Raw genomic sequence first — 22,650 nt, forward strand, 5'->3', positions numbered from 1 at the left:
AGAGAGAGTGCAAGAGGAAGCTGATGAAGAAGAAGCTGGTCGATCACAGTGTGGTTGTGCTTCAATTTTTTTTTAAAGTGTAAATTTGAGGCGCGCTTTTAAATTTCGCGCGCTTTCCAAAAATTTCGTTAATCCTGAAAAAAAGTTGAAAAAGCTAAAAAATTCTTCATTGCATCCGACACACACAATTGAAAACTAGTTTCAAATGTCTGACTCTTCGATGGATTCCGTATGGGAGGAAGCAAACAGTCAACGTACCATGATGGATACCACCCATGAAGATGTGGGACAAGTAAATGCATTATCGGAGCACACTATTGGTTCCGAACAGTTACCAGTTGCTGTTAAAAATCACGATGATGATGAAGAAGAGGATATAAATGATGATGATGAAGAGGACAATGATGAAGAATTAATGGATGATGATGAAGCCGATGATATGGAAGATGATTTTTTAAATGACGATGAAGAGGATATTATTATACAGCAAGATGAAAACATTTCCACAATAGAAGAATCCAATGTCGTTGATGATCGGAGCGTTTTACCCACCAAATATGGTTCCGATTTGAATACAGAAAATAACGATAATACGAGTACGCAACAAGAAGATGAAGACACAACCATCCTTACGACCACCAATGATGATCTGATTGAAGAAAATCAAAATGAAGATGAACCAACCCTTGAAACAACAGAAACAACAACAAACACGACAAGAAACGAAAATACATGCACGATATCCTCTGCAAATCAATCAAGCTTCTCTGCATTAATTTCTGCTTTTTTGAAAGGAAAACAAAATATTCTTGCAGAAAAAGAAGAATCACTCGCCAAAAATATTTATTCCACAGCCCTTAATTTTCATTCCAAAGGAGACTTCAATACTGCTATTGATTACTATAATAGGCTTCTAAATAGAGAGTTTATTGTGAATGCCGTTTCTGAGAGAGTGGATGAGGAAAGCTCCTATTTTGATATCAAGTCCAATATTTTTCTGTATTTGAAATATTTGGCTTTAAAAAACCTAGGAAGTGCCTTCATGTCTATCAAAAAGTTTTTAGAAGCATCAATTTGTTTAGCCAAAGCATTGAAAATTGATGCTTCAGATGCTTCTCTATGGTATGACTATGCTGTAGCGTCGATTATGATTAATGACCTAAGTACTGCAAGATTAGCTCTCGAACAAACATTAATTATCAACCCAAATCATCACTTAGCTACAATGCACTTACTTGAATTAATATATATAATTGGAGATGTAGAAGAATGTAATATCTTATCAAAACAAGTTTTGAAATACGATCCACACAATAAGACTGCCCAATTTATACATTATGAGAGCAATCCAAATCCATTTAATCTAATGTTTCTCCCTAAATCTCCTCTCAATGACCTGACACGGAAATGGGCTATGTTTGCATGTCCAGACGTTGAGCAAGAATCACCAAAACTCTACAGAATTACCTTACAAGAAGCAGATTGGACAAACATTTTAACGAGGATTTGCTCTCTTTATTCTAACCTACTAAAGCAAGGACAATTGGATAGTATTGTCAAAATAGTGGTCGAAAGACCATCACAAATCATAGACGAAAGTGAAGCATCACCGTTGACTGCTGAGGGAGAGTCTAGCCAAAATGGAAAAAGAAAAAGAAGTTTTGTAGCAAAAATGCAAACGTATGTTGATTTTATTGAAATATGTACTAACAATTTACCCCTATTAATAACAAATACTAGGCCCTCCAAATCTTCAAAACAAATGTCAGGACCAGCACAAGGTAAGTTCTAAGAAGGATAATTTTGTCTTGCATTACTCATTGTATTTTCATTGTCAGATATCTTAAATATGGTGGCATTCAGTGAACAGTCAAAAAAAGGATACTACATACAAGAATGAAAAGCTAGAAGACTCCATTATTACATGTGATGAATTACCTAATAATAACCTTCTTTTAATACTTAAAGATGTGACCGTACAACCAATACTTGAAGTAATGCAACTTTTGATAGAGAAATTAACATGTGACTATTGGATGTACAAGTGGCCAGAGGCAGTAATCAAAGGTGTTTGTTTCAGCGCCTTCTCTTTGATGAAACACAAAATTGAACTGAGTTTTGAGTGTATACTTTGTGTAGCTGAAATTTTGTGTGGAAGTTATGAAAAAGACACTAACACGGAAATTAATCTCTCAAAAGCTCGTCGACTTTTTAGCAATTTAGAATCAAAGTTATTATCATCTCGCCATGTGCTTCAGATTACTCCCACAAATATCATAAGATTACTATGGGTGCGAGGTGTAATTGATCAATACATGGGAAACTCTCCATCTTCTAAGAAATGGTTAGATCAATGTTTAATGCACTTCCAAGAAATTTCATCTCAGGAAATTTTGCTTCCAAATTGGTAAGTAATTTTCTATAGCCAACATGTGTTGATGGAAGCCAAAACTATTCATATCACTCCAGCAGTAAGAATAACAAGATTAATCAGGATTCTATTAATCGTAAATTGAATGAAATGAGTTTTAACAAAAAAGTGGACTTGATGAGCAAATTAATTGCACAGCACCAGTATAACCAAGCCTTAAGCAACATATCAAGAGATTTTCTTATTTCCTTACCAAGCGGTGCTCGTTCCACTGTTAGGGAACTTATGTATAAATCTTTGAAGCATGTGGACTCACTTGAAATTATTTCAAAAGAAACTTTATTGCATATGCTTCACTTTTTGCTTGCAGATATCACCAAACAAACCATTGAGAATATCAATTTAAAACCTTTCAAGGCACTCTTACCTAAACTAGTGAAAAAGGTATCATCTATGGAAGATGTTTTACCTGATATTGCAGGAATAATAGCCATGAAAGTGTTGATAATATTGGAAGCTGAATTTCTTGTCGCAAAGAAAGATGAATCTGAACTTTTAAATATGACTTATTTATTGGAGCTGTTCTATTATCTTGCTCCATTTCAAAATAATACAAAAAGAAAAGAGTATTTACAGTTTATCCGTAAGAGAATAATTCTGGATATGAAAAAGAGAATCAGTAAGTTGTCAATACATTACTATTAAGATTGTTACAAATGTATATTTTAGAGTCCTTCTTGGTCTTTCTTCTAAAAGAATTTCACAACCTACGGAAACAGCTCCCTGAAAAATCATCCGACAAAAACGACCTGCTACGCGAAGTGTCATATTCAATATATTATCTTTACGGCAAATTTATACCAATTACTGACAATGATGTTGCTCCAAAAGCTGCACCGTTCCAGAGTACGCAAGATGCTATTGAAAAAGACAAGGATACCTGCTTATTACTGTACCAAGCGATTAAGGAATTTCTAGAATCAAGATTAGAAAAGACCAACAAACTTCGAAAGCAAATTCCAGAAATACTAGTTATCATTTACAATACAATTAATATGTTGCCTGAAGAAGCTCAAAGTGCTCAACAAGAAATAAGAAGCATCATTGATGATAAGACAATTGATTTAGACAAGTCCATAACAATTCCAACCGTTCCTCTTAATGACGATGTAAAAGGTTAGTAGTAGCAATTAGCAGACAGGGTATTGCTAAATTCAATATTGTTGTTTTTTCAGACATGTACGAGAATTGTTTTTACTACTTGTATTTGTACAAGAGCAAAGGCATATCAACAGACAATATCTTCGAGGAGGACTCAGAAGAATACTCAGATTTTGTGTATCTATTAAGAAAAGCTGTATGTTGCAAACCCATGGACTTGTCCTATTGGGAAGCCCTTGCAGAGAAGTATTGGAAAGTCTTGCAACTCATGTTTGCTGTTGCAGATTCTCCCAGCCATCACGACAATTTTCTATTTAAAAAAGCAATTGAAAGAGGAAAAATTGGCTTACCGGAAGCTGTCACATCATTCAAGTCAGACCTTGAATCCATTCTTTTCAAGTACCTTCATTGTTTGCAAGTTTGTCTTCAACTAGCATCTAAGAACGAGGATCTGTATTCTATTCACTTTAAATTAGGACAAGTTTTGTTTGAAATGCTGGATTGTCCTGAACTACCGAAAGAACAAGTGAACGAACAAATGGATGGAGAAGTGAATGGGCAACTGGCCTTACTGAGATTGCAATCCAAATCTTATTTCGCCAATCATTGTTTCCAATATTTAGAGTCAGCATCAAAGATAGACAAGAGAGATTTGTCACAAATCTATTTCCTCATGGCAAGAATACGTGAGAAATTTGACGCTCCCTCTTCAGAATATTTACCATTATTCATATCAGCTCTCAAAGCAACCCCTTTCAAGAATCCAAGGATGGAAAATATTTACTTCTACTATGTGTTATCTTTATTGAAAACCTTAATAGCCGATCAAAATACTACTATTGATGTAAGTAACTGTTTCCAGCAATTGCATGTATGATTCATTTGTACTGTGCACTTTACTCATGCAGGAGAAGTATTTATACACAGTGGAGGTGGATACTTTGTCAATAACCACTACATTAGACATTAAGTGTCCAATCATCAACAATCTTCCAATCAACAATCCCTCTGTCAATCTGAAGATATGGACTACTCTGCTCTCTGGAGTGTATGATGTTCTGAAATTATTTCCCAGTTCTTTTAGATATGGCTATCTTATTGCAAAAATGTTGGAATCCGAGCGAGGACCATGGGCCTCCAAGAAAGCAGCTGAGGAAGTTCTCTCATCTATCATTACCAAGAAAGAAAACAAGCAAATGCCACCTACGATTGAGTTCAACTCCAAGTATGAGTAAGTATCATTGATTTATGCATGCAACAAGTCGATCGAGCTTGTGTATCATTTCTTTCACATTCTCAACTAAATTTTAACCATAGATTTGCACCTACGATTGAAAAAAGACATCAACGAGAATGGAAAGCAACCACTCTTTCATTCTTTCTAACGATTTTGGCATACAACAGAAACATTGAATATTTGCTTTATATCATCTATTGGCTTAAACACAACCTTCTTGAAAGAGACAAACATTTGTTCAGTCTGTATCCTGAAGTTCTCTACTGTGCAGGCAAGACATTAATATCCATTCACACTGAGCAACCCTCACAAGACTTGATTACATATGCTATTCCTATCTATTGCTACATTTTAGAATTGACCAATAAGGATCAACAACAACAACAGCAGCAGCAACTCGTAAATGTACAGAAAGCGGTCAAGACATTGCTAGAAAAATATCCAAAAACGAAAGACATCATGTCAAGCAAGCATGCTGAAAAGAAATTACGAGAATTTTATGAAAAGGAATATCTGGTGGATCTTGTCAAGTTCAAGAAATTGGAAAAGAAAGATGTCAAAGAATCCAAACCTGAAAAGAAGAAGAAGAAATCAAAGGATAAAGACAAGACTGAAGATAAAACTAAGAATAAGGAACATGCTAAAGATCATTCTAAGGATGAAAAAAAGAAAGAAGGCAAAAAGAAAGACACAACAGAGAAAAAGACATCTGAAAAGAAAGAAAAGAGTGAAAAGAAGAAGAGTGAAGCATCAAAGAGCTCTTCCACTGCTACTACTACTGCTACTACTTCTACTACAAGTGATCAACTACAATTCCACATGATGGAAACACCAAAGAAGAAGAAGAAACAAGATGGCTCAAGTACAACAACATCGTCCTCAAGTGGCAGCACGAACAACTCTCTCATCATGTCCACACCACCATCCAAATCTCAAAGCACGAACAACAACAACACGACTCCTCCTGGAGGTAAAGGATTTGTCTTTCATCACTATCAACCACAAGCTCAATTACCAACGACACAAAAACATACATCTCCATCCTCAAAGAAGTCATCTCCTGCTTCGTTAAAATCACTCCTAGAAACACCTTTCTCAACCAACATCTTTTTTCCTTCAGCACAACCTCAAGCCACAAGAAGTGTTGTGGCATCTTCAAGTAATACAAGTGGAGAATCTCGAACATTTATATCAATAGATGATGTGTCTACATCATCTTCAACTGTTGGTAGTAATAATGGTGGTGGTGGTGGTAGTAGTGGTAACATGAGTGAATCTAAGAGTCATTTGAGCCAAATTTTGTCACCAGTTTCATTCAGAAAAAGTAACCTTCAGAGTTCCTCAAATGCTCAAAGAAAAGAAGAAACAACCACTGAAGAAGTGATTGTTGTGATCAGTGATAGCGATTCTGATTAGAGAGATCATTCACAGTTTCACACATTATCAATATATTAGCAAACAACCACATATGCTTGGATCCATCTCGTGACACTTGTTTCATTTGATGAAGATGACATTCAAGAAAGTGGGCCTCGAAGACACAAGGAAAAAATGTTCTCATCACAATCATCACAATCACCACTACAACGAACGAACGATCGCCATTCGAGTATGGAACGGAGGCTTGTGGCTCTGAGGAATCACTGTTCACCAACCATGAAGGAAGCTTCTGCTCATTCACTTGATATTACTTTTAATGCGATCGATGTGAATCATACGGCAGGAGAAACTTATTGTTCAAAATCGTTGGAGTCATCATCATCGGAATGCTGCTCTTGTTCACATAGGAAAACTTCTACCAGTACAACAAATTCTTCACCACAAGTATCATCATCATCACCATCATCCTCTGCATCAACATCCTATCAAGCAAGACCGATTGAACCCTCCGATTACGAAAAGGGATATTTGACTCTTCTCTCTCAACTCACCACTGTTGGGGATATTTCACGAGAGAACTTTTTGAAACGTCTTTCTCAACTCGATCCCAATACCTATCGAATTGTGGTGATTGAAGATCCAAAGAGTCATCGCATCGTTGCAGCAGCTACTGTTTTCGTTGAGAAGAAATTTGTGCATGAATGTGGAAGTGTGGGTCATATTGAAGATGTCGTTGTGGATGCTAATGTTCGAGGTCAACATTTGGGAGTCAAAGTTATTGAGGCATGCAAACAATTTGCTCAAGAACAAGGATGCTACAAAACCATTTTGGATTGTTCTGAGAAGAATGTTAAATTTTATGAAAAATGTGGATTTGTGAGAAAGGAAATTCAAATGAGATTTGATCATGAACATTAATGTCAGATGTTATGTCTTAAATAAGACCATTGTTCAACAGTCGATAAAAAGCTTTTTCATCATCTAATGAAAACTTGAACAAAAACATAAAATTTTTCGAAAAGCAAAAGAAGAACATTTAAATGATTTCTCTCAATTTTGTACAACAAAGATAAATTAAAGGGGAAAATGTCAAAATATTTGGTGGAAATACATGACCTTAATGAAACAACAACAAACGAGGAGAATGAGGAGGGCAATAGGTGATGATCTTAAAAGTTTGGCCTTATCTTACGAATGGCTCTGAGAGGACCAAGTTCGTCATATTCCTTCTTGGTCAACCAGAACTTGTCTCCATTATCCTTCATGATATCAGCAAGCACAGCTCCTCCCAAGAAGACCATGTGCTTACGACGAGGTGGATCTTCAATCTTCAACTTGAATTTACCTAATCCTTCTTCGTTTCCTTTGAGCACATGTTTCAAGTACAAGTCAGTGATTTCCTTCTCCAAACGAGATGGAAGACCTGGATACATGGTAGTACCACCTGAAAGAACAATGTGTGAATAGAAATCAGTACGCAAATCAATATCAGCCTTGTTGATAGTATCGAAAACTTGCATGTGCATACCACCTTCTTCTTTATCACACAATCCAGGATTGAAAAGACATTCTGGAGCTTGGAATCTTTCAGCACCAATCTTAATGACACGTCCATCAGGTAAAGTATACTTCTTCATGAGAACAGTGGTCTCCAAAGCAAGCTTATTTTCCAAAGCCAAATCATAACCCACATAGCAATACTTTTCTTTCATTTGACGAACTGTTTCAAAGTCAGCTGTACGATTGAAACTGTAGCCACGCATCAACAATAACTTGATCAAGTATTCAGTAATGTCTCTACCAGCCAAATTCAAACGTTTCACCAAGTGTTCCAAGCTGAAACCATCATACACAGGAACAGTGTGAGTAACACCATCACCAGAGTCTACAACAACACCTGTAACGAGACCTTGAGCGTACAAAGTCAAGACAGCCTGAATGGAGATGTACAATCCTTGAAAACCGTAATGCTCAAACATGGTCTCAACCACCTTCTTGGTCTTATCCTTTGGATTCATTGGAGGTTCAGTCAAGAGAATTTGGCAATCTTTTGGGTTGATCTTCAAACGATCCCAAGTATAATCCCACAAGTGAATCATATCTTCAAAGTTGGTAACGATACCATTGGTGAGAGGATAGGAGACTTCAAGAGCAGCTCTCAATTTGGCACATTCATCTCCAACCATAATATCCTTCAATTCAACATCTCCAATGGATTCTTCAGCACGGAGGAGAGGACGACCGACCATGGCTGGGAAAGTTGCCTTTGGAAAGTTATCACCGGCAAAACCACACTTGACGAAACCAGTACCGTTATCGCATACGACTGTTGTTACCATCTTTTAATTTTCTAATTGCGCAAGAGAAAATGATCAAAAAATAGGAGAAGAGAATCTGATGATGATGATGATCAATATAAAAATTTAAAGGCTTTGTGAAAAAAATATTGATGATGATGCAGCGAGAAAAAGGGTGCGATGAGAAAGCCTTTGAATTTTTTTTGATGATTTTTACAAACTGTGGCACTTCATCCGTCATGAATGCTTGTTGTTGTTGATGGCTGAAGGCACTTCCACTGAATTCATTGGATCGAGCAACGAGAATAACCACAATTTCTCAAGCCATCACACAGAAAATTCCTGGAGAATTGTTGAACATCACCACCAATGAACGATTGGAATCAATGAATTCTTGATCAGAATGAAGATAAATCCTGTTCTCCACCTCAAGTTTTATATTTTCTGATTTGCATGTACAGAAGGATGACCATCCTTCAACGAACAATCCTGTCCAGGTTGGTCATTGGATTGACATTGTCAGCAAAGCAAGAAACAAGGAGCTGTTCAATTTCGGCAACTTGCTCCTCCTTAGTGTCGACATTGTGTTCGTATTTGAGTGGTGTGGTTTTACGAGTCCAATAATAGGTTTGATCGGTCTTGTATGTATAGACATCAATCTCAATATCAAATCGTTCCTTTGTGAGGTCATGAAAAGCTTGAATGGAGGGTTGTGAGAATTTGTTGTCGGCAATCATGAGTTTTTTGAGGACATCATTCTTACTGAGCAAAGTTTTTGACAAGAATGTTAAACTATCATCTCCAATGTTGTTGTTCGAAAGATCGAGATGAATAAGCGTTTTGTTTTTGATCAAGCTTCTTGCAATTTGTTTACCTCCATCACTGTCTATTCTGTTCGCTGACAAGTCCAACAGTTGAAGAGCACAATTTGGATTTTCCAAAAAACGAGAAATAATGTCTGTGCTTAGGGTGATACAATTAGCGCTGAGTCGAAGATGTGTCAATGTTCTGCACATCATAATTCCCTGAAAGAAAACCGTTACGCCACTGTCACTTAAGGATTGAAAGCTCAAATCGAGAGAGCGAAGTATCTCATTCACCTTAAACATCTCGGATAAATGTACAACAGTTTCCTCTTTTTTGGAGTTCATGACAGTTTTTGCAATTCTAAGTTCTCTTAGGCTAGGATGTGCTCTTACGACAATGGCAAGCAATGTTATTGAGGATGTTTTCAAATCGCAAGCATTTAAATTCAGATATTTCAGCGTTGAATTTTCCTTTAGCATTTCTGCCATTTTCAATCCACCTTTGTCCTCAATCGAGTTATAGCTAAAATCAAACGATTTAAGTGAGTGATTTTCTTTGAGAGCATCAGCAATATCGGATGCTCCTCGTTCAGAGATAGCATTTGATTTTACAGAAAGATGTTGAATTGAAGTATTGATTTTTAGCATTCTTGAAATTGCATTTGCTCCGCTGTCGCCAATGTTATTGTAAGACAGATCGCAACTCACAATAAAAGATGTATTAAGAATTTCAAGAGTATCACAAATGGAAAAAACATCCAAATTTTGAAGCCGATTTTCAAACATTGAAACACAATTTCCATTCAATATCAAATGTCTCATTCGTTTTCTTTTTTGCATGTATCATGATAATATATAATTTAAATAACAAACATGAAGGTATGAAATATGCTTACCCTTTTTCCTTCAGTTTTGAATACTCCTTAATCAAACGAGAACATGGTTTTTGGATGGAGTAATCGGAACATTTTTGTAGATAGAGCTCAAGAAAATCCTCACTATGAAGAAGAACAACATCCTGTGTTGAGTTGTTATTAGTATTATTGTTATTGATAGTTTCGGACCATATATTTGACAGGTTGTTGTTGTTGTTGCTGCTTGTAGTCTCTTCGATAGCCGAGACGTTGAGAGAGTCATCAAATTCAATCATTTTTTTGGCGCCATTTTTTCTAAATACTAGTTATTGTAAATGACAAACTCGAAAGCCTTCCTCCTCTGCCGATCGTGGATAATATTTGACATTCTTTGGCCTTCTTGAGCATGAACTTATCCTCATTTCAAACAAGAGGATGTGTTGCTCTTTTTTTGAAAGGTTTACTGGTGATGTGGATTGAAATGCTGTTCAGTTTCATTCTCTTGATGCCAAAGTAAGAGCAGGAACTAACATGCTTCTGCTCTTATTGTAGAAGAAGGGATGGATTAATAAGGACATTAATCCACATGCCATACATGGACGTTGTTGATTATTTTAGAATTTATTGTCATTATTCAAATAGGATTTCTAATTGGATCATTTCCAGCTCAGAAAATTTTCATCGAGTTGTTGTTTGAACCACAAACACTATGCTACAATTTGATAATCTTTTGATTCCCAATACAATTGTATCTACGTGGTGCGTTTACTTTCTTCTATTGTTTCCACCAAGTATGTAAAGAAGACGGACGAAAATATTGATCACATCAGTGTACAATCCGAGAGATGAGTTAATGTAGTCTGGTTGTCGAATTAAGTGAGCTGGTGTTCCTCTTGCTTGTTCACTCTCCACATACATCTTGTAGTTGTTTCCTTTTTGAATCACTTTTTGGGCATCATAGAGAACGAACATGCCAAACAACAATAAGCCACCATAGAGCCAAATATATTCACTCACTTGCAATGCTCTAGTCATTGTGGCAGGTAAAACCAATGGAGCAAAGGATGACAAGAAAACAACAGTCAAACCAGCAAGTAAAGCACCGCCCATATTCAAGAATTTCTCTTGATGAGCATTCATGGCCACATAGGACAAAGCACCAAAGATACCAGCAGTGTACAAGGCAGCTCGCAAAATAATTTCTGGTCGATAGATGAAACCAATGGTGCAGAGAGACATTCCAACCAATGTGTTAAAAGCAACGAGGAGGGTATGCTTCAAAGTTCTATTCGTATTAATATCAACAGCTCTGGTTGCCATTGCAGTACCAATGAAACCACCAGTAAAGAGAAGAACGCTAGCCCATGGGTTCATGGTTGCCAATTTAAATGCTAATCCTGACTTGAAAGCAGCAACAGCAGCAACTGTGGTCAAAGCAACGTTCAAAGCCACATAGCCAAAGGTTCCACGCAAATATCTTTGAACGATAGGATCCAATCCACTTCCTCTAGTCATATCTGGCTGAACCAAACGTTGTTGAGCCAACTGTAATTCATTGGTTGTATCAAATCTTCCAAAGGTTTCATTTGGTTGATTCATTGTCTTGGTCAAATAGTATCCCGCACCCAACAACAAACCACCAGAAATAATACTCTTCATAGCTGGTGAAAGTGTAGAAGATCCGGAGCCAGCCGATGATGATGAGAATGATCTCACTGAATTATTAAGTTTAAATTGATGATGACCTGAACGGAAAGCATTTCCTGAGGAAGAAGAAGCAAATCGACGAGAGAAATTGCGAAACATTTTTTTTTGTGCGGAATTTTTTTGGTTCTGTGTGGGAGTCTCTTTTGAAGGTTTTTTTAGTTTTAAATTTAGAAGCTGAGGGCTCATTCAATCAATTCAGTTGTACAGAGCGTTTGGGTTCCATTGAATGGAATCGGAATTGGGGAGAGGTTTTTGATTAATTGAGCATTCTTCTCTGAGAAGACCTGAAAGAGAAGCTTTGAGTGGTTTTCAATGTTGTTGTTGTAAAGGCAATTGTTCTTTCTGGAGAAGAAAAAAGAATCTTTAAAAAATGGATCTTTCAAGTTGTTCGGAATTGAATGAAAATTTTGAGAGAGCCTCCAAGAAGCAGAAAACCACGATCAATTTTCTCACCTCGGAAATTGATAATTTGATTGAACAAGTGGAGAGTTGTAAAAGACAAATTGAAAATGAAGGTAGGTTTTAATTTTTCTTTCTGGGAAAGAAATTTTGATGGTAATGATGATCATTCTATATGATGATCATGATGATGAATGGTTATTAATGATAATAATATTCGACTTGTGATGATTATTTCAAAATTGTTATTATGAAATGTTGATTTGCAACGAATGAATATACATTTATGAATGGTCATCACCTCATCATGATGCAATTTGTGGGTGTTATGAAACGTAGGAAAAAGTATTACCGACTTGGGAAAAGATGTTATGAATCAAATTAAAAACACTCACACAAAATTTCAACAAGCTCACAAGGAATTGCATTCTCAATTTTCAAAATTTGGAAAAACAATTGATCGTTGCTTTCCCAATAATGAAGAAAAGCTATTGAATGAAAAGGTAAAAATTTCAGAGAACATTGTAAATCAAATCATTGGAGAGCATTTATTTAGAGAGGGACTTGTTGACGTTGGAGCAATATTTGAAAAAGAAGCTGGAATTCGCTTGCCAGAGGAATGTAAACAGCAATTTATAGAACTGCATGCTATATGTGAGTCACTGAAGAGACGTGACGTTGAACCGGCCCTGAATTGGTGCAACGAACATATTGCACGAGCAAAACAACATGATGCTGTCGATGAAAAGGAGTTGGACGATCTGAGAATGCTTGCCTTTCAATTGCACAAACTCAATTTTGTTCAACTTTTGATTCAGAACGATTCTAAAAAAGCAATTCAATATGCGAGAGACAATTTGCAGCCTTTTGCTGATAAGAACATTTCTGAAATTAGATTTCTGATGGGAAGTATTTTGTACAGTGGCCGAGAGAGATTAATCAAATCCGAAAGATATAGCTGTTTGATGGATGTTTCTCAATGGGACAATGTCCTTAAAATGTTTAAAAAATTGGGATGTAGAAGAATTAACAAACCAATGGAGTCACCTCTCTATGTCGCTGTCAATGCTGGATATCAAGCAATACCAACGCTTCTCAAGCTTGTCACAGTGACGCAGAATATTGACATTGGCTCTAGTTCGGATCAGTTGGCGGTTGAAATTGATTTGGATGACGAATTTCAATATCACTCCATTTTCTCGTGTCCAATTTCAAAAGAACCAGCAACAAAAGACAATCCTCCCATGCTTCTCCCATGTAATCATGTTCTTTTGGAATCTTCATTGAAAAAACTTGCAAGAAACACCAAATTCAAATGCCCTTATTGTCCAACTACAGGTAGCCTTTCTGATTGTAAACCAATTAATTTGTAACATAGAAATTGTAAATAGTTGCATGAGAGCGTGTATATGACAACCAAACTAACTCTGTAAATACTTTGCGAGTGACACTGACGTGAAAAGCATACATTGAAAGTTACTAAAACAAATGTTTGTGAACACATGTCACAAGTTTTGAAAATGTTTATTGGCTAATTACATTTCTTGGCGAGTTTCACCAGATTCAACGTCAATTAATTGAATATATATTGTTTACATTACTTCTTCTTTTTCTTCTTCTTGTCATCTGAGCTACTTGCGACTGGTTCAGTAGTGGCGGCAGCACCTGCAATACGAAAGTTAAAGTCGCCTTTAGTAGTGCTGTTTAAATCGTTAATCAATTTGTCATAATCTCCTGGAGAGATTTCAATCGTGACAGTGCAGCCCTCGTCGCCATGGTCTTGACCAATGACCTTGGCATGTTTGTGGCAAACTCCAATAACTTGACCAGCAAGTGAATGCTTCACGACGACTTCAGCTTCAATTTGAGACTTTTTTAGAGGAATTTTCTCGACCAATTTTGAGTGAATGGCAGCCACTTGTTTGTCAGCTGGCATGAAGGGATCAATATTCTTTCAAATGAAATTTTAACAATGATGAGATATTTCAAAATAAGAAATTAGGTCATCAAATAGAATTTTGGTAAGACGAAATATTGACACAATCGATCAACATACATATTTGATTGAATCAAGAGCTCCTTCAATTCGAGTCACGGGATGACACACATTAGTCTTTGGATCAATGTAATTTTGATGAATAAAGTGGCTATTGAGTAATTTCCGATCAATCAGTAAATATCAACAAATAATAATATTATTAGACAATTTCCAAGAATAGATGTGATATTATTATTAACAGTACAAACAAATTCATTTGAACGTTCAACATTTGTGTTGATTTCACCATTTCAATCAAAATTAAAAGTACATCATTACAAGAAAAATTCAAATCATCATCAATTATATCATCAGAAACCTACATGATTTGTCTTCTCTTTTGTTCTACCTTTTCCTTTCGTTCCTGAGTTGACAAGTGATATTCTCCATCCGCTAAAATCTTCAAAATCACTTCCCGAGTATTGGTTGTTCCAAATACACTCTTCAAAGACTCTTCTTTCACTTTATCGCCTTTGGCATAATTTGCAAAAATCTCATCCGAGTACAAGATATCATCTACTTTATATTTTCCTTCTCTGTATGCAATTACTGTGTTAGGCTTAACAAGCACTTCAAAGTTGCTTTCTCCCTTCTTGTACTTGACAACACTAAAATCTTTCGACATTACGGTGGTGAATTTTTTTTGAAAAACGTTTGGATGAACCTATTTTTGGAAATTGAAGAGAGTTTTTTCAAAACTGAAATGCTTGTTTAGTTTTTTTATCAACACGCCATCGTGTTTTGATATGGAACGGCCTGCAACTGGGTCTATTGGCAGGTCTTGCTATTAATTATTATAATATTATTGTGAGCGATTTTTTTGATAAATTCAATATAAGAAGGATCGAAACCACGTGAGCTCGTTGCACAAAATTAAAATTTTCCAAAAAAGGTCAAGGACAAGATGACGCCAACAACAACACCAAAACCGCCATACATGAGTCTAGTGGTAGCTATCTTTGTATCGATGGATTGTTGTATCTGTTTTGAGATTGTTGAGTCATAAAGAGAGCGGCATATCATGATTCACAAATTTCATGCAAATATGTAATCATGATGAAAATTCAATGTCAATCGGTGTGTCAGTGGGAAACAAGTTATTTTAGAAAAATAATCTTTCATGCATCGAATTCATTTCCTTACCTGCTGAGAAACGACAAAGGACAACACATATCGACTCACAAGATCTCTCACTAACTCTGGATCCACTACTTCTTTTTCAAATTCAGTCATGGCCATATAATGTATCACTTTACCTTTCATATTTTCATACGGCACCGTTTGTACTTTCTCAAGTAATTGAGCATGATAGACAAAATTTGAAACCGCTACATTTCCATGAGTAAAATCAAAATCAATGAGTGGCCGTATGACTGTACGAGAATCAAATTCTGATTTTTTCGCTTGTGCTTCTGCCTTGACTCGATCATATCCGTAGCCAAATTGTTGTAAAAGCACATTTTGAATTTCTTGATAAATATCAACAGGAGAAGAAGATTGAGAAGGAATGGTAATTTTCGGAAGAGAGCAATGACCAGAGGCATCTCGGAGGAGCATGAAATCACCTCTATCGTCTTGTGGTAATATGACCACTACTTTTTGTTGTGCTGATGAAGGAGATGCTGCTGTTTGTGAGGATGATGAGATGGCTCCGATGGAGGACATTGGAACTCGTAAATTCTTCTCGGAATGAGAAAATAATGGTTTGCTCCGATAGTCCTGAGAGAAGGAACGCTTGATGTTCTTGTTGCTGTTGTTGGGTAGTATACTAATCTGTGAGAGACAGAATTCCGATTTGTGTGTTGTCATGAATGAAGAATTCTTCAGAGCAGATTTTCCAATGATGCGACATGTACGTGATAAAGGTTGAAGTGAAATCATTTTTTTCGAAACAACTTTGAAAATATAAATTAAACCTATTTCACGTGCAACAGTATTATACTTGTCGATTAATTCAATGCACACATTGTGTGCTATTCTTGTTTCGGGGTGGTCGGTTGATTGGGTGCCACAGTACAAACTAGAGTATCTTCTAGAACGGTCTTGTTGTTGAATTCTCGTTGAAATTTTTCAGCGAGTTCCATTGAAATAAATTCAACCATCATGGTCATGGTTTTGGGTCCTTTTCCACTACTGGATGAACCCAAATTCAATACTCGTACACGAGTGACATCCTTTAAATCTTTAAAAGTTTTTTCCTTGTGTTTGGTTCCCATTTGGTTGCTGTAGGTCACGCCCTCAACAATGACTCCATACAATTCTGAAATACCATTCCAGGAACCTTTGAGGTCCTTCTTCTTTTCCTTTTTTATGGGAGGAGGAAGTGTGACATTTGGTTGTGGATGAGGTTGTGGTTTTTGCTGCTCCTGTAATTGAGCAAGTCTTCGAAGCTCTTTTTTTCTTTCTGCCTCTTCCTTTCTTTTCTCTTTCTTGTATTGTGCAATTATTTCATCTTTTTTAATATTAATTTGAGTCTCTACAATATGCATGGGTATGAGTACTCTACAGACAGGACAATAGAAAATATTGGAGTCTTCCAATACGCTTTCTTTAAGGCTCTGATCAAAAATAATTGGAGATGACGATGATGCTTCGAGCTCAGTTTCAGAGGTTGGAGTTGATGCATCATCGGTGATACCTCTATCGTCTCGATCGAGTAATTTTAAATATTCATCGTATCTATCTCTACACTTGAAATGAAACCATGTATGCAAGCAATCAGTATGAAAAATATGAAAGCATGGTAATTTGGTGACTGGCCCTCCACTCTCAGAAAATCCATCCAAACAAATCGAACATCGTGAAACCTCGAGTTGACGTTCATTCTCATGTGTTAAATACTCTCTAGCTTCTTCATACAAGTTATAAATCGGTGGTGACATGGAGAAATCATCACACTCGGAAATTAGCTGGTAGGCTTTTTTGTATAAATATGATAACATGTAATTACATTGTACTTCCGATAAGCCTCGTCTCCAAGGAATTGATATAAAACTAGAAACATCTTCACTGGATGTTTTTCTTGGCATGGAAACTTCTTTTTTTAAATATAATGGATATTCATCAATATTTGAAATTTTAAAACATAATTGCAATGAAACAAATTGTGACGAATCATCCATTCCAGTACTCGGTGTGATGGTGATACAAATCCGAAGTGGTTCTTGTTCATGATTTTTACTTTCATCATCCATAAAGAAATTTTCAATTTTCAAAACGTGTCCTTCATCTGGAAACAAGGCTTTCAACATCTCCACCTCCATGCATAATAAATCTCTTCCGATGAGCGAGTATGAAGTTGTTGTTGTTGTTGTTAATTCAGACATTTTTTTTAAAGTCTTGCACAATTTTTATGTTATTTGATTACAACAAGCTTGAATATATTGAATCCTACCATCATTTATTCAATCCACTCTACTCTAGCCTTAAAATTCTCAATTCATAAATGGTTGTTAGCTCGTGACTATTGAGGCAGAAATCGTTCGTACTAAATGAACAGAAACACAACACCACCACTCCACAACAACACTGAAATTTGTTTGTCTCCTCACAACGACTCTTCATGCAACTCTTTCAACCCACACGAATGATCTTTCAAATACTTTTGAATTGCTCTCAGTAAGGGATCGATGGTATTCTTCTGAATGCACATCTTCTTACTCTCGTCAAATTCCATCCATTGGAAACCTCCATGTTCTGTGGGTTTCACGTTCAAGAGGTCGACATGTTCCTTTGCAAAGGCCAAATACATTCGGAGTGTCTTTCCCACTCGACACTTCTTACGATGGGAATAATACGAGTAGTATTCGACAAATTCAAAACGTGGATGAATGGAAAGAGTCGTCGTGTTCACGGGAAGAGAGGTTTCTTCTGAAAATTCTCGACTTGCGGTTTGAAGATAACTTTCACCAGGTTCCATTCGACCTTTGGGAAGATCCAAACGATGGGAGTGTTTCATGAGTAGAAATTCATAGGAATTGTTATTATTAGGATTGTTATTGTTGTTGTTTGGGGGAGGAGTAGTCGTTCGTTTTCGGAAGAGTAAAAGACCACAAGAAGTTTCTTCGTGTTGAACGGGTTGTCCATAATCTCTCTGTTGGGAAGGAACAAGAGTCGTGGGATTGGAAGAGGACGCCATCGAGGAGGAGTTTGAGGTTGGGATCATCTTTGGAATCAGCGTTTACTCAAAACTCTCAAAAGCTCACTTTCTCAATTTTTTTATTCTGTTGATGCCATAATCAACGTTTCCATTTCGAACTTGAATTAAATCCTCTAGGTTTTACACTTTCACTACGCTGAAAAAAAATTTATCAACGACTGTTATTCTGTGTGAGCACATCCATCAAATATCGGGTGTGTAGTTGGTGGAAACATCCTTCGTGTACCGGACCACAAACGGAACAACAGTGATTACAAGAACTCTTCTTCTTTTTTCCATCCTTCGTAACGCAATACTTGTAGCAAATCTTGCAGGTTCCCTTTTTCTGCTCTGGACATTGCAAAAAAACAAGATAGAAATTTGTTTAGGTCCTTATGATTGAATGATTGTTCCCACCGGGCAGAGTATTTCAATTTATTTCCAATCCTATTGCTTGATGTTACTGGTAATAAAGGTCTGCCTCGAGTCCCTTCGTTGCTCAACATGTTGTCGACTCTTAATTGTCTCTGGTTCATGTTGTCGAGAAAAAGTTGTTCAACCTCATCATCAAACAACAACTTAAAACAATTTAAAGGTGTAACATCAAGAAGAGTTCCTTTGAAACGACCTTTTTCATAATCTTTGGTGTAGTGATGTTCGGGTACTATTGTTATTCCTTGTCTTGCAGTGAATGAATCATTGTCGTTAACTGTGTTGAGGGACATATTGGACAACGTCACACTAAGATCCACCATATCATCCTCGGACAGATCATTGAAATTGATTCCACCATTATAAACATCATAATAGTCACATAAATCAACAGTGAATGCTTTTGGATTGAAATCGCTGCACATTATTAGAGTGTCCAAGAACGAGCCAGATGCAAGTACCGTCATTTTGTTGTGTTGGACGTAAAGTAGAGATGATAGAACGTCGCTGGTAGTGACAATAGTGAACGTTTGACAATCCCTCCTATTAAGGGTAAATTGAATTTGAACATTTGCCATTTGTAACACCAACAGATGAAAAGCAAAACATTTTCACTACAATCCTCCAAAACAATGTTGTTTTGTTGATGATATGCTCGTCCCTGGTAGTGACTTGTAAAAATCCCGAGGAAATGGTCCTTCTTCAATTTAAAATGCAAAATCAAAAATAAAAAATGTCTCGAAATACAGTGCAAAGATTTATTTCATGCCACGAATATGGTGGTGATAGCTCGGATGGAGAGGAAATGAATTTAGTCGTATTTTCGAAAGCATCGGAAATGAAACATTTTACAAGTTTAGCATCTGCAAAAAGAAAAGAATATTCTCGAAAATATTTATCAACAAAATCAATGACCCAAAAGACTCCTGCATTCTACAAGGAAATTGGAAATTCAATATTTGTGGATGCAGAGTGGAATGATTTTTTAAATGAAAATCCCAAGGTGTTGCAACGAATTTTTGAATTCTTAACGATTGAAGATTTAGTGCGGAGTGAATTTTATGTGTGTAAATTTTGGCAAGATTTGATTTTGGATCATTATGGCTCTCGATTTAAAAATCAATACAAAATGGAGAATGAACTGATGGTGACCAGTCGATTCCGTTTTGAAGTTCACACCAACAATGTTTTCGAGCAACCTGAAGAAGATCAATCCAAAATGGTGGATGAAATTTCAAAAAAACAAACTCCTAAACGAGTCGAAAAGAAAGTGCAATTTTCACATGAAGAGGAAGGAAAAGAAATCATACCATGTGACATTGCATACGATAGAAACTTCACAAAAAGATTTCTCATCAACTCAAAAGATGTGGTCGAGAGGTATGCTCTTTTGGTGAGATATTCATGTCTATCCAGAGCCAGAGAAGCACTGTGTCGATACATTAACTACTTGTTGGATGAGTATACGCAACTTACAACGGAGGAGGCAAAGAAGTTTCGCCATTTTATAGGATGGAATGAAATGAATGAGCAAGATCGGATTAATTTTCATCAATCACTTTTAAAACAGGCCTTGCAATGGTGTGATACAATTGATATACCTACGAAAAAGGTGACAGAGTTATTTGATTTGAGTCGTGACATTGTATTTCTATCAGGAGAGTTTGCTGGTTTTGATGTGGAAATTTATGTCGAGAAGCAAGGAAAAACACGTGTCGTCTTTGACGAGGTAGCACAGTTGAGCGATGAATCAATCGATAGGCTTCTATCGAATTATTCTTCTCTTTCATTTGTGGATGATGACAAGTTTAACAAAAAACATGTCTAGTGTGGGATTTGTACAGTATTTTCAATTGTCCAGAATGTCCTGGGGGCAGGTGACATATACACCATTTTCTGTTAATTCTCTGAATGATGGAAGTGCAACAAAGGTAGATGGTGAAAAGCAATCCGTCATCTTGGAAAGTGGAGCATCCATGCCGATATTGTTACACATTGTGTTATGAATATTGGTAACACTCCATGAAGGTGTCATTAATGTTCTCTGTGGCATAGATTCTCCATCATGATGGAAAATATTCATGTCATGTAATGTTGGAACATGTGGATTGATAATTTTTGCATTTGGAGAATACTCTGCATGATGATCATGTTGATCGTGATAGTTGTGGCTATGCTCGTTCATGACATTCAATGACTTGTTTGAGAACCTCCCATTCTGGTTGCTCAACTGTGATGACATCACTGTTGAGTTTAATGGAATTGAGGTGACCATTTGTGGAATGACATGACCGTTTGGACTCTCAAATTGTTGTTGCTCCAATGATGTATAATTACTTCCCACGGGACTCTGAAGTGCAGTGAGGGTATTACTATTACTTTCATTACTACCACTACTACTCGATTGAGTAGTTGTTGTTGTTGTGGATGATGACGATAATTGCGAGAGTGACTTGGTGCTAAACATGTGCACTGTGGCCAACGAATTCCCACTATTCTTTAAGGGTTTCCTTCCTCTTCTTCGACCCGTATCACAATCGACACACAATTCTTCAGTACCGTTCAAAACACATCGAAAACACGGTCGTTGTTGGTCGCATTTCTTGTGAGCTTTTCTGCACTCGACACATGCTCTAGGAGTTCTGTTACTTTGAGCTCTCTTTGGTTTGGTGATGAGAGAAGAAGAAGGGTTGTTGTGCCTCATGATGGTGGATGGAGTATAGCATGCCAATAGTGTATCATCAAGACTGTTGGTGTTTTTGAATCTTTCATTCCTGGTAGTGCATGTGATCTCGGCAGCTGAATTAGGGTTATGATTGAACTCGGTTCGAGACCTCTCGTAATTCAGATGGTGAGTGTTCAGAGCTTGGGGCTGTGGTTGACATGGTGTGGATGAAAACAATTCAATTTGTTGATTGGAAGAATACCTGCTATTCTTGCAATACACACCACTCGTTTCATTACTCGATACCATTGAAGGTGAGAACAAGTTGGAAAGGGACATAGGTGAGTCTTGCCCATTCTGTACAAGAACAGGTTTCTTTGGGATTACGTTGTGGTCCACAACCGAAGAGGAGGAAGAGGATGGAAGTGCCTCTCTCCCGAATGGGAACATTTCCAAGTGGTGTTGTGGCTGTTCAGGTTGTACTTCGGATTCAAAGGAAGTTACCGAGGATACAAAATTGGTTGGAGCAACGTTGATACCGTTCAGGCCTCTCTCATGAACAAGATGGTTCAGATTCCTCTGATTCAGTTTCTGGCCAAACATTGTTTCAAAGACTGACGCCAAGATAACACCAAGAAAGGAAATACAGGACACAGCAGTGTTGGTTGATCCAATGAATAAGTGAGCTTATTTGACGAAACTCTTGAAAATTCGATACGGTCCTTCGTTATGAAGGGTTCCCTTAGGATACACTTTTTTTTTGGAGAATATTCCTTCTCGTTGGGCTGCTAACTCGCCTCCAATTCCGCGCCCGTCGTATTTTGTTATGGCATTTGAAAAGAACCTATCTACGAATTGGGTTCTCGACAATTTTCCTAATTGGACTGTTATGGTTGGGTGCCAGGCCACGCTTGGAAATTCAGAGTTTGAAGCAGAAGCTGTGCGGCGAAAATGCGGGAGGCTCCTAAACGAAACGTGCCCAATTTGCAGTTGGGTATACTGTCACTTCGCTCTATTAAGGCAAGGGTGAGAGACAAATAAACTCACTTCGATCAAAGAGGACACGAATATTCGTCCCAACACGCGTGTGCATTTATTTTGATGACCTCTCAATGAATGTTCCTTCATATAAATTTCAACGGTTGTGCAAAACATTTTGGCGAGA

The 22,650-nt window shown here is 37.0% G+C and overlaps 12 protein-coding genes across 12 annotated transcripts; 4 read left to right on the forward strand and 8 right to left on the reverse strand.

The window, feature by feature from the left end:
• Window positions 1-205: 205 nt before the first annotated feature.
• On the forward strand, window positions 206-6,185 carry FDP41_001583 (uncharacterized protein; the record flags this gene model as incomplete). The annotated part of the gene is made up of 8 exons (XM_044704683.1): window positions 206-1,680; window positions 1,741-1,781; window positions 1,864-2,407; window positions 2,470-3,050; window positions 3,101-3,547; window positions 3,607-4,376; window positions 4,441-4,763; window positions 4,850-6,185. The coding sequence occupies 8 exons, from the start codon at window positions 206-208 to the stop codon at window positions 6,183-6,185; spliced, it is 5,517 nt and encodes a 1,838-aa protein (XP_044563953.1).
• Window positions 6,186-6,320: 135 nt separating this feature from the next.
• FDP41_001584 (uncharacterized protein) lies at window positions 6,321-7,067 on the forward strand (the record flags this gene model as incomplete). The annotated part of the gene is made up of 1 exon (XM_044704684.1): window positions 6,321-7,067. One exon carries the CDS (start codon window positions 6,321-6,323, stop codon window positions 7,065-7,067), a length of 747 nt encoding a protein of 248 aa, XP_044563954.1.
• A 251-nt stretch (window positions 7,068-7,318) lies between these two features.
• Window positions 7,319-8,488, reverse strand: FDP41_001585 (uncharacterized protein; the record flags this gene model as incomplete). Its single annotated transcript, XM_044704685.1, has 1 exon — window positions 7,319-8,488. One exon carries the CDS (start codon window positions 8,486-8,488, stop codon window positions 7,319-7,321), a length of 1,170 nt encoding a protein of 389 aa, XP_044563955.1.
• A 434-nt stretch (window positions 8,489-8,922) lies between these two features.
• FDP41_001586 (uncharacterized protein) lies at window positions 8,923-10,402 on the reverse strand (the record flags this gene model as incomplete). The annotated part of the gene is made up of 2 exons (XM_044704686.1): window positions 8,923-10,081; window positions 10,149-10,402. 2 exons carry the CDS (start codon window positions 10,400-10,402, stop codon window positions 8,923-8,925), a joined length of 1,413 nt encoding a protein of 470 aa, XP_044563956.1.
• Window positions 10,403-10,871: 469 nt separating this feature from the next.
• On the reverse strand, window positions 10,872-11,912 carry FDP41_001587 (uncharacterized protein; the record flags this gene model as incomplete). Its single annotated transcript, XM_044704687.1, has 1 exon — window positions 10,872-11,912. The coding sequence occupies one exon, from the start codon at window positions 11,910-11,912 to the stop codon at window positions 10,872-10,874; it is 1,041 nt and encodes a 346-aa protein (XP_044563957.1).
• Window positions 11,913-12,183: 271 nt separating this feature from the next.
• FDP41_001588 (uncharacterized protein) lies at window positions 12,184-13,585 on the forward strand (the record flags this gene model as incomplete). Its single annotated transcript, XM_044704688.1, has 2 exons — window positions 12,184-12,328; window positions 12,552-13,585. The coding sequence occupies 2 exons, from the start codon at window positions 12,184-12,186 to the stop codon at window positions 13,583-13,585; spliced, it is 1,179 nt and encodes a 392-aa protein (XP_044563958.1).
• A 224-nt stretch (window positions 13,586-13,809) lies between these two features.
• FDP41_001589 (uncharacterized protein) lies at window positions 13,810-14,875 on the reverse strand (the record flags this gene model as incomplete). The annotated part of the gene is made up of 3 exons (XM_044704689.1): window positions 13,810-14,163; window positions 14,269-14,359; window positions 14,574-14,875. 3 exons carry the CDS (start codon window positions 14,873-14,875, stop codon window positions 13,810-13,812), a joined length of 747 nt encoding a protein of 248 aa, XP_044563959.1.
• A 248-nt stretch (window positions 14,876-15,123) lies between these two features.
• On the reverse strand, window positions 15,124-16,131 carry FDP41_001590 (uncharacterized protein; the record flags this gene model as incomplete). Its single annotated transcript, XM_044704691.1, has 2 exons — window positions 15,124-15,231; window positions 15,394-16,131. The coding sequence occupies 2 exons, from the start codon at window positions 16,129-16,131 to the stop codon at window positions 15,124-15,126; spliced, it is 846 nt and encodes a 281-aa protein (XP_044563960.1).
• Window positions 16,132-16,223: 92 nt separating this feature from the next.
• On the reverse strand, window positions 16,224-17,576 carry FDP41_001591 (uncharacterized protein; the record flags this gene model as incomplete). The annotated part of the gene is made up of 1 exon (XM_044704692.1): window positions 16,224-17,576. One exon carries the CDS (start codon window positions 17,574-17,576, stop codon window positions 16,224-16,226), a length of 1,353 nt encoding a protein of 450 aa, XP_044563961.1.
• A 221-nt stretch (window positions 17,577-17,797) lies between these two features.
• On the reverse strand, window positions 17,798-18,388 carry FDP41_001592 (uncharacterized protein; the record flags this gene model as incomplete). Its single annotated transcript, XM_044704693.1, has 1 exon — window positions 17,798-18,388. The coding sequence occupies one exon, from the start codon at window positions 18,386-18,388 to the stop codon at window positions 17,798-17,800; it is 591 nt and encodes a 196-aa protein (XP_044563962.1).
• Window positions 18,389-19,553: 1,165 nt separating this feature from the next.
• Window positions 19,554-20,648, forward strand: FDP41_001593 (uncharacterized protein; the record flags this gene model as incomplete). Its single annotated transcript, XM_044704694.1, has 1 exon — window positions 19,554-20,648. The coding sequence occupies one exon, from the start codon at window positions 19,554-19,556 to the stop codon at window positions 20,646-20,648; it is 1,095 nt and encodes a 364-aa protein (XP_044563963.1).
• A 21-nt stretch (window positions 20,649-20,669) lies between these two features.
• FDP41_001594 (uncharacterized protein) lies at window positions 20,670-22,088 on the reverse strand (the record flags this gene model as incomplete). The annotated part of the gene is made up of 1 exon (XM_044704695.1): window positions 20,670-22,088. The coding sequence occupies one exon, from the start codon at window positions 22,086-22,088 to the stop codon at window positions 20,670-20,672; it is 1,419 nt and encodes a 472-aa protein (XP_044563964.1).
• Between the last annotated feature and the right edge of the window lie 562 nt (window positions 22,089-22,650).

Source organism: Naegleria fowleri (genome assembly GCF_008403515.1).
Source record: "Naegleria fowleri strain ATCC 30894 chromosome Unknown tig27, whole genome shotgun sequence".
Taxonomy (NCBI): Eukaryota; Heterolobosea; class Eutetramitea; order Acrasida; family Naegleriidae; genus Naegleria; species Naegleria fowleri.